The 9,898-nt window shown below is 56.5% G+C and overlaps 1 protein-coding gene across 1 annotated transcript in view; it reads right to left on the reverse strand.

The window, feature by feature from the left end:
- ANKRD52 (ankyrin repeat domain 52) overlaps positions 1-9,898 on the reverse strand; it is a 17,872-nt gene that overhangs the window by 1,467 nt on the left and 6,507 nt on the right. Inside the window, exons 2-24 of the mRNA XM_015557412.1 lie at positions 9,743-9,827; positions 8,543-8,743; positions 7,592-7,679; positions 7,326-7,468; positions 6,838-7,050; positions 6,486-6,564; positions 6,062-6,176; positions 5,794-5,876; positions 5,572-5,689; positions 5,322-5,390; positions 5,002-5,142; positions 4,843-4,923; positions 3,634-3,745; positions 3,384-3,455; positions 2,943-3,144; positions 2,649-2,736; positions 2,454-2,571; positions 1,301-1,520; positions 1,029-1,116; positions 839-922; positions 607-752; positions 317-399; positions 23-105 (exon numbers count right to left, since the gene is read on the reverse strand). Of these exons, the coding sequence (XP_015412898.1) occupies positions 23-105; positions 317-399; positions 607-752; positions 839-922; positions 1,029-1,116; positions 1,301-1,520; positions 2,454-2,571; positions 2,649-2,736; positions 2,943-3,144; positions 3,384-3,455; positions 3,634-3,745; positions 4,843-4,923; positions 5,002-5,142; positions 5,322-5,390; positions 5,572-5,689; positions 5,794-5,876; positions 6,062-6,176; positions 6,486-6,564; positions 6,838-7,050; positions 7,326-7,468; positions 7,592-7,679; positions 8,543-8,743; positions 9,743-9,827 (2,712 nt within the window). The remainder of the gene's footprint in view (positions 1-22; positions 106-316; positions 400-606; positions 753-838; positions 923-1,028; positions 1,117-1,300; positions 1,521-2,453; positions 2,572-2,648; positions 2,737-2,942; positions 3,145-3,383; positions 3,456-3,633; positions 3,746-4,842; positions 4,924-5,001; positions 5,143-5,321; positions 5,391-5,571; positions 5,690-5,793; positions 5,877-6,061; positions 6,177-6,485; positions 6,565-6,837; positions 7,051-7,325; positions 7,469-7,591; positions 7,680-8,542; positions 8,744-9,742; positions 9,828-9,898) is intronic.

A 9,898-nucleotide genomic window follows, 5' to 3' on the forward strand; every position in this document is an offset into this window, starting at 1 on the left:
GAGCCCCTTCCCCGGCACTCACATCTGCAGCGCACTGTTGGTAGCATTGATAAGGCCAAGGTCTTGGGTTTCTGCCAGGATCATGAGGGCACATTTCTCATGGCCCTGAGGGAGAGGAACAGAGTGCAGATTGTGAAGTGGAAGCATGACAGGCCACGGAGGGGGAGAAGGGGAGTGTGGCAGTGGGACAAAGAGCTACCCCACCGTCTGACAGGCTAGCTGATCCTGACTTCCACGCCAGTCCTCTGCCCCATCAAGCCACCCAGCCCCTTCACATGCCCTGCCCTCTGCAGCCTCACCACCCTCCACGCAGTACCTTGCTACAAGCCAAGTGGAGGGCAGTGTTCTTGTTCTCATCCAGCACAGTCAGGTCTGCCTTCCCTCGATACAGCAGAAATTCTACAAGAGAAAGGGGACCGAGCGGGACTGACGCTTCCCCAGAGCAGCAGCCATCCCGGCTCCCCACCCTCCTATCTGCATATATGGTGCCTCACATCTGCAGAGGGTGAAACACCCACAACATGCCTCCGGCTTCCCGAACCCCACAGGCAGGGCTGACCCATCTTGCAGAAACCCCAGGGGAGCGCCTCCCTTCCGGAAACACACCCACAGCAGCAGTCTGCCCGTTCTCAGCCGCCGTCATGAGCGCGGTGCGGCCAGTGTGGTCAGTGGCATCCACCTCAGCCTCATGCTGCAGCAGCATCCGGAGCCCAGAGACGTTGTCCGCGAAGGCAGCGGCGTGAAGAGGGGTCCTGCGGGTGGGGGTCCGGGCACAGTGAGACAGGAGAGGCTCCTCCACCTGAGGGGCTTCTCCCCATGCCTTTCGCCACTCACTCACCGTCCTTTGGCATCTCGGCTGTTCACAATCTTGGCACCCAGAGCTCCCAGCAGCATCTCTGTGGTGCTGTCCTGGTTATTAATTCTGGGGGAAGAGGAAGGCTCAGCAGGAGGGGCAGGAGAAGCAAACTCCTGTCCGAAGCCCAGCTCAGGGACCCTTGAGAAGAGCTGAGGCAGAGGAAGGGACTTACACTGCACAGTGCAAAGGAGTGAAGGGATTTCCTTCCAGGTATTGAAATGGGCTGTGTTCAAGTAACAACTCCAGACAATCTTCATGTCCTAGGCATGAGGAAGGGAGAGGAGTGATGGACAGAGAGAACACCAGGGTTCCCACATCTGTCCTCTCCCATTTCCTGACACTCCATTCTACCTCCAAAACCAGACCAACCCAGGTCCCTCCCTCCACCCCTTGTCCTGCGTCTCGGTGCACACTCCTGAGCCTGCAAAGCCCCCGGGCCCATACCAGTGTAGGAGGCCCAGTGCATGGGCGAGTATCCGCTGTAATCCACTCCAGCGTCCAGGGGGTCTGTGGAAAGGGCAGCCTGCAGCAGGGTCCGCAGGACCGCAGTGTGGCCACAGGCAGAGGCCAGGTGGATGGGCGTGCGGCCCTTGAAGTCTCGGCACAGCACGAACGCGTCGTGGTCCAGCAGGGCAGCCAGGCAGTCCTCACAGCCAGTCACTGCCTGGGGCGGGGGGGCGGGGGGGGTGCAGTTGAGGAGCCACTCCCTTTCTAATGACCAGTCACTGGGGCTGGCCCAGGAGTGAGAGCCACCTCCAGAGCTCCCATCCCAGTCTTTTTTTTTTAATTGGGGTGACACTGGTTAGTAAAATAATACAGGTTTCAGGTATACAATTTTACAAACACACCATCTGTATGTCTTGTGTGGTTACCACCCATCCAATCCGAGCCTTTACAACAGTGACTCCAAGTGTTAGTGACCAGCAGCTGCTTCCTTTACTCTCTAAGCCAGTGGTTCTCAACTTGGGCTGCACCTTAGAATCACCTGGGAATCTTTTTAAAATCCTGATTCCTGGGCCTCGTCCTCCGGAAGTTCTGTTTCTTTGTTATGGGGTGGGGCCACAACATTAGTAACAAAGAAACAGAATTTCCGGAGGATGAGGCCCAGACATCAGGATTTTAAAAAGATTCCCAGGTGATTCTAAGGTGCAGCCCAGTTTGGGAACCACTGCTCTAAGCCAACATATAATCAGGATGGCAAGAGTGAATTCTGGCACTCTGGGATGGGAGACAGATGCGGAGTACGGAGACCAGGGGAATCAAACAATCCTGGGGGACGAGGAGGCAGCTTTAGGACATGTGATGGTGGAGAAGGACTGGGTAATGGCACCTTCATCCGATGGGACAGGGCCAGCAGGGTATCCTGGGGCAGAGCCTGGCTGGTGAGCAGGTGACTGTATGTGATCACAAAGCAAGGTGACCCAGGAGACCGGCTGCGGATGGCAAGTACTCATCCCGGAGCGAACACAGTGAAGCCCAGTGAGACTCGGCAGGAAGTCCTGGCCCACCTGCCGGACGACCTGATGTCCGACGGCCGGCAGGCCCTGTGCTCCTCACCCAGGCCCGTCTATGAGCAGCCCCCCCGGGTCTCACTTACCCCACGGTGGAGGGCGGTGCAGCCCCGGAGGTCAGCAGCATCAGCTGTGGATCCTTTCTCTAGCAGCAGGTGTACACAGTCCACATGGCCATTCATGATGGCCAGCATCAGTGGGGTTCTACAGAGGGGGCAGGAGAAGGGTGAGGGCCCAGCAGTGATGGGAACACCTGCACACCACCCCCGGCCCACACTCACTGTCCATAGGCATCCATGACATCTGTGATGTCAGCTCGTTCCCCACTGTCGATCAGCAAGTGCAGGGAGTCAGTGTGACCAGAGGCAGCTAGGAGGGAAGGGGGCCTGTGTCAGGGCATGGTCCGGGGGAAGGAGGCCGGGGCAGGGCTCAAGGGGTCGGGGGATAGGAAGCTACAATTCAGTATATGACGTTTCCATCCTCCTCACCCGACTCCACTCCCAACCCCAATCCCATTCAGGAGGGATGGTGGGCCAGCCTCCAAGGGGAGGGAGCAACCTAAGGGGCACACGAACCAGCAGCATGCAGGGGTGTCCACTTGCGCTTGCGCTCCTTGATGAGGGCAGAGGCGCCGTGGGCTGTAAGCACCTCCACACACTCAGTAGAGCCTCGCTCAGTGGCCAGAAAGAGTGCGGTCCTGCCCTTGTGGTCCCTTACATCCAGATTCACCAGCGTCTCGGCCAGTGTCTTCAGGGCTTCACAGTGACCATTGTAGGCCTGGAGGGGTGTGGGCAACCCATGGATACAGCTCAGGACACTGCCTCATTCTGCTCTTGGGGCCCATGGGAGACCCCAACCAGCAGTTCCCCCACTAGCCCCTCAGGATGCTCTCCCCTCTCCAGGCCGCAGCCTGCTTGCCACATCTCAAGAAGACAGAGCAAGGGCAGTTCACCGTGTGGCCCTGCGCGTGGGCCAGGTGAGGACAGGCAGGCCAGGAAGGAAAGGCTGGGACTCACAGCTAAGTGCAAAGGGCTGACTGGAATGGTGCTCTCCACATCCTCCAGGCAGTTAAAAGACATTTCTAAGAGCTGCAATGGCAGGAGAGCAGGTGCTAAGGTTTTGGAAATCCCAAGATATTAGCCCTGTCCCCACCAACAGTAATCCCCTGAGCCCCTGACCTAGAGACCACATTTGATTCAGTCACCCCTTGGTTTCAGAACCCACAAACACAAAGGTGCCCTATCCAGGGCCGGATCCCACACGTACCAGTTCGAGGTTCTGTCTGTTGCCATAGGCGGCTGCATAGTGCACAGCTGTGTAGCCCTGCCTGTCCCGCAGGGAGGGGTCTGCACCGTTATCCAGTAAGAACTCCAGACAGCTGGGGGCAGGAGTAGATTGTGAGGTGGGGACAGGCCCAGCCCAGGAGGGCACAGTTCTGGGAGAGGTAGGATGGGGGGCCCCTCCCAGCCTAGCTGGCCAGCACCCAGGTGTGCCGTCTCCTGCCCATTCCACTCCAGCTCCAGACCTGCCCCTCCTTCAGGTCTGCCCTAAACCACTTTGGCTTCAACACCCTCCTGGGGAACCTAGACACAGTACCAGTTATCAGCATTCTGCTGACTGATGCTCTCCCACCTCCAGGCACGCTGACCCCTACTTTAAATGCCTTCTCCTCCCAGCCCAGCTGGTCTGCTCCTCTCAGTCCTGGCCCCAGCACCCTCTCCTCTGTGAGGCCGTCCCCAACCTTTCCAGTTAGTGCCGCCTCCTCTGTACTCCCTTGGCAGCCCTCGCACTGCTTAGTAGTCGTTGTACTAGTGATAATATAATACTTAGCACTCACGCGGTGTCACACTGCTCTAAGCACTTCCTGTGCATTAAATAGTTTAATCCTCATAATGACCCTATGAGGTAGATACTAGTCTCATCCTTCCTATGGTTGAGGAAATTGAGGCAAAGAGGTTAAGTTGCTTCCCAAAGATCACAAAGCTGAGCCTCTTTGTCAGTATCTGTTAAAAAAATACACTTATACTTTTAGAAGAGTTTTAGATTTACAGAAAAACTGTGAAGATCGTACAGAGTTCCCATATACTCCGTACCAACTCCCCCTATTACTAACATCTCACATTAGAATGTGTAAGTGTCCTTTCGTTTATCTTTTTCAACAGATTTTTAGCTTTTAGAAAGCAGAAATGTGGGGTAATTTACCCTTTATCCTTAGTACGTAACACAGTGCGTGGTAGCTAATCAGTCATTACTCAGTTAATGCCTGTGGAATAAACAGATGACTCTGTGGGCTGGCTGTCTGACCCTCTCAAGAAGAACCCTGCTCGTGAGGGAAGAAACTATGCCTCACACTCCTGTCTTCACCTCGTGCTGCGTCCAGGCCTAACTCAGAGGCTCCACACACACTGTGCCGAACGCCTGTGGGGCGGGCAGGGCTGGCTCCGCGGGGCAGGCACCCCGCCTCTCACTACTCACAAGAAGGCCTCCTTCCTGCGGGACTCCTTCAGTGGCTCCTCCTCTTCAGCGTCGTGGCTGGCAGGTGAGTGGGGCTCTGCTCTGTGAGAGGGAGAGTGAGGAGTCAGGGGGAGTTCAGGGAGGTGCGTGGGGTTGAGCAGGCCCAGGTGGGCGCCTCACCTCCTGTAGGTGTCGGAGGCGGCAGCGTAGTGGAGGGGGGAGCAGCCTTTGCAGTCGGCCTCGTTGACGCCTGCCCCAGCAGTCACCAGTGTGACCGCGCACTGGTAGCTGCCGTTGGCGGCTGCGTAGTGCAGTGGAGTCCTGGGGAGAAGTGGAAGAGGCGGGTGGAAGGGTCAGGGACAGATCCAAACGCGCTCAGAGGCGCAGCCAAGAGCTGCTCTGTCACACTCTCCTTACTTAGTCTCCAGCTCCCCAACCCTCGCTCTATCATGTCTCTCTAATCAGACAACCCCTAGGTACACCTGTGCACATGAACACACCTTCCAAATTTGTCTCTCCTCCTCAAGTCAGCCCCACTGCTCAACAGCAAATTAAGACATTCGACATTCCTAAATGGAAGAAGGATGAGGGTTACGAGAGTGAAAGCCTCAAGGAGAAGCCACAGGCGCAGGGAGGGGCTGAGGAAGGATGGAACTGCTCCCACTGTGAGGGGCAGAGACGTGGGCAGGAAGGGAGCCGCTGGCCCCTACCCGGCTCTCTTCTCAAGGCCTGGGAGGGGGAAGAACTCACCCTCCAGAAGCAGCAGCATGAAGACAGGTGCGGCCAAGGTTGTCGGGCGTATTGATGTCAAACCCAGCTGAAAGCACGTGCTCATTGCTGAGTGAAGACACAATGCTGTACAGCTGACCTGCAGGGCCAGAACAGCCGCAGGTCCCAGGTAAGGGCACTGAGCAGAGGGACAGGCCTCTGCTCCCCAGGTGCCTGCCCAGCTCCCACCTGGTCAGCACTTACCTGAGGAAAGAAGCTTACGACAACAGTCAGAGAATCCAAAAAGGACAGCTAAGTGCAGGGGGAACATGTCGTGGATGCCGCGCCTAGGGAGAAGTTGGGGCTCACTCCTCGGTCCAGGAGGGACCAGTTAGACCTCTTCCTGCGACCCACCACCAGCCTAGGAGACGGCGAGCTTCCCTTTAGCAAGCTTCGCTGTGCCTCCGTGTTTGACGAGAGCCATCTGTGCAGCGGGGGCAGCCTAGAAGGGGGTCCAGGAGCCCTGACTCACCGGGCGGTATCCGCTCCGTTGGTCATGAGGGTGCTGATGAGCAGCTCGTGTCCGTAGCGAGCGGCCACGTGCAGTGGCGTGTTCCCAAACTTGTCAGCACAGTCAATCTCGCTGCCTGAAGGGGGTGCATACACATACACTCAGGCCGGCCTTGGGCTTCAGGCCACTTCTCCTAGCTAGCTCCCATCCGACTGCTGGGGACGTGCCCGTGCCAGGCTAAGCATTCCACATGTGTCGTCTTGTCTGTTAGCCTCAGGGGAGGGGGCAGGCAGAGCAGGGCCATTTCCACTGGAGCCTAGCTCAGAACTCCAGGTGCCATCCTGACTGGAAGACGTGGTGGGAGGCAGAATAAGGAAGGAAAGGGCTTTCTAGAAATGAGTTCTCTGGGGGAAGAGGCGAAGGGAGCAGTCTCCCGAATCCATACCATTCTGGATGAGGATCTGGGAGCGGGTGAAACGGCCGTGGATGGCAGCCATGTGCAGAGGACTTTTGCCTTCTTTGCTCTGTGGAAACATGGTGTGGTTTTTTTTTTCCTTTTCTTTTTTCAGTGCAAAGCATAGAGAACGCCCTGTTCCCCCTTTCAAAGGACACATCCCTGAGGACGGTATAGTCCTATGACACATTCTCGGCCCACATTCTCACAGGTCCCTGGCAAGCTCTGAACAGCCCAGGAAGCAAGTGGACAATTCCCAGAGAGTTATCCAGAGGGAGATATGGTCAGGACCCCAGAGCCAGGCTCCTCTCCCCACTGGGCTCAGCCTCATCCCTTCAGGTACCTGGTAGTTGACATCAGCCCCATTATTGACCAGAAGCTCCAAGCAGAGCGCGCCGTTGGTGGAGACGGCAGCCACGTGCAGTGGCGTGAAGCCCTTGTCATTCGGCTGGTTGACATTGGCTCCTGCGTTCACCAGCTCAATAGCCACAGCATCCTGGCCCAGGTAGCAGGCAATGTGCAAAGCTGTGTTTCCAAAAGCGTTGGGCTCGTCGATCTGGATTTCCAGGGGTGAGGGAAAGGGAAGTATCAGTTTAAACAAAGTAGTAGCTGGCACAAACAGCCTAGAGAACCCCGAAATCCAATAACTGCCTCAGCTCCCTCAGATTCCCGACCCTAAAGACTGAGGGCACTATCACTTCAGGTGAGCATTATGCAGGCCCTTCCACCACATCCTCCTTGGCTCCCAAACCATACCTTCCCATCTCCATAGCACACTCTGACCTCCAACTCCCTGCCCTCAGCCCCCAGCCGCGTACTCAGCACCCTCACCTCAGCCCCCGTCCGCAGCAGGTACTTCACCACTTCAATCTGGCCACTGGCAGCAGCTGTATGGAGCAGCCCATAGCCCTTGCGGTCCTTGCAGCCAAGGTCCGCTCCCCGGGCCACCAGCAGTTTCAGGACATCCAAATGCCCTGAGAAGAGAGGGTGCTTTCAAGCAGGGTTTGTGGAGTGCCTCTCGCTGAGCAGCAACCCCCACTCCCTGCCCCAGGAATCTTAATGATCGAATGCCTCCTCGCCTGTGAATCTGTTCTCACCTAGAAAAGCCGCCCAGTGCAGAGGCTGCCGGTCCTTTTTGTCACAGACACTCAGGCTGGCTCCCTTACTGAGGAGCAGGTTCACCGTCTGTATCAGGGTATGAAACACCTTCAGTGCCAGGTTCATGCCCTCAACCTGCCTAAGAACAGGGACCTCAGCTCCTGAAAAGGCTGAGGCAGCCTAATGGTCTTGGTTCTTTTTAAAATATATATTTTTTTATTGATTTCAAAAAGGGAGAGGGAGAGAAACATCAATGATGAGAGAGGATCATTGATCGGCTGCCTCCTGCAAGTCCCTCTTGGTTCTTGAGCGGGACAATCTGGAGCAGCGGTCGCCAACCTTTCAGACCTCACGGACCACCGGTTGGCGACCACTGATCTGGAGAACCAGAGGGAACAGAGGAAGCAGGCACTACGAAGGAGTTCCCACACAAACCGGAAGTTCGAGGAAGTCTCCGCAGGTGATCTGGTGATGGTTCTTTTTGTTTGTTTGTTTGTTCGTTTGCTTTTCAATTACAGTTTACTTTCAGTTTTATTTTGTACTGGTTTCAGGTATACAGCACAGTGGTTAGACAATCATATACTTTATAAAGTGTACCCCCTGATATTTCTAGTGCCCACTTGGCACCATACATAGTTATTACAACATTACTGACTATGTTCCCGGTGGTGTACTTTACATCTCCGTGATCTGGTGGTTCCTAAACTCTTGAAAAGTTTTTAAAAACGTGTTGGAAGACACTGACTCTCACATCAGAAAAAGGCATGTATACAAACATTTTCCATGTAACTCCAGAGAGTTCATCACCCTCTTGAAGTCCAAGAAGGATTTCAATCTAATGTGACCATTCATTCAGCTCATATAGCCATTGGGGCTTCTCCTCCCCAGGGCTGATGGGTAGGAAGGAGAGGGAAGGACTAGGCTAGGCATGGACTGGACATGGTCCTCACCTCCAGATGCCCGCTATGCACTGCATGGTGCAGGGCACTGCGCCCGCTCCTGTCAGCCACGTTGAGGCTGCTCAACAGGGGTGCCAGCGCCTCAGCACACTTGGTGGCCCGGTTGGCGGCAGCCACATGCAATGGTGTCTGCCACAGCTTGTCCCGGGCATTCACATCTGCCGAATGTGCCAGCAGCAGCCCCAGCACCTTCTGTTCGGGGGATAACAGAGATGACAGGGGGGTTAGGAAGTGAAACAATAGGAAATGGAGGGAAGACTAGGTCAGCATGGCACAGGTGGCCCCATTCCCCCACATGCCCTGCCCCTACACAGCATGTCTAGCCTCTCAATGCCTACTTCCCACCTTCTTCTGGATCTCCTTAGAGCTTAAAATCTTCCCTACCTTTGCTGATAAAACCAGAGATCCCTTCCTCTTCCTCAAGCCGCCAGTATTACTCTCTACCAGGCCCTGAACATCTTCACCCACACAGAGTCACTACCAAGCAAATCCACACACATAGAGGACCCACCCCCCACTACTTCCCTCCTGAGACGTCAATGCCCAGGTGCCCTCCGACACCCCGGCCAGAGGCACCAAAATCATTTTCATTACCTAGGAAAGCAAACCCACCTCACGAGCTGGTTCCCTGCCCCCAGGCTGGCCTGGGTGCCTCTCCAAAACCCAGGCTAACATGGCCCATCCTAATCACCACCTACCCCCTTCCCTGGTGGCTCCAGGGAAGTGACTTAAAATAAGAGGGAGGTCTCCTTTGCACACTCTTCAGGGTTGATGGACTCAACCGGTGAGGCACCTTGGACCCCTGGGCTTTCAACTTTCATACCGCTTGAGGCAGGGATGCAGCAGATCGCCACCCGGCCCTCCTCACAAGAAACGTAATCTCAGTGCCCAGAGGGGGAGGGACTCCAAGGTGGCCCCTCGGGGAGGGATGAGTCACTCCGGCCTGGCAGCAGGGCCCCCTGCAGTCTGCCAGCCCCGCGCTAAGCTCTGCCCTGACGTCACATCAGCTGGCAACACTCAGCCCCACCTTACCAGCCAGTTCCCGGGGCGCAGGGAGGGGCCGAGGTCCGGTCTTCGCCCATCCCGGGGTGGACCCGCCTGTCAGGCAGAGGACCGAGGCCCTCCCAGCCTTAACCTGCGCCTCTAACCAACGCATCGCCCTGGGAGAGGGGCCCGGAGGGAGGCCGGTACCTCATTTCGGGAGGCAGCAGCACGATGGAGGGGGGTCAGCCACAGTGTGTCCTTAGCGTTGACGTTAGCACCTGTGGGAGGGACGCTTTAGCGGGGAGGTGGGGACGGGGCGGCGGGGAGGCCGGGAGCTGGAGGGGCTGCAGCCTGGCCTGGACC

This window comes from Myotis davidii, unplaced genomic scaffold, assembly GCF_000327345.1.
Source record: "Myotis davidii unplaced genomic scaffold, ASM32734v1 scaffold509, whole genome shotgun sequence".
NCBI classification, from domain to species: Eukaryota; Metazoa; Chordata; class Mammalia; order Chiroptera; family Vespertilionidae; genus Myotis; species Myotis davidii.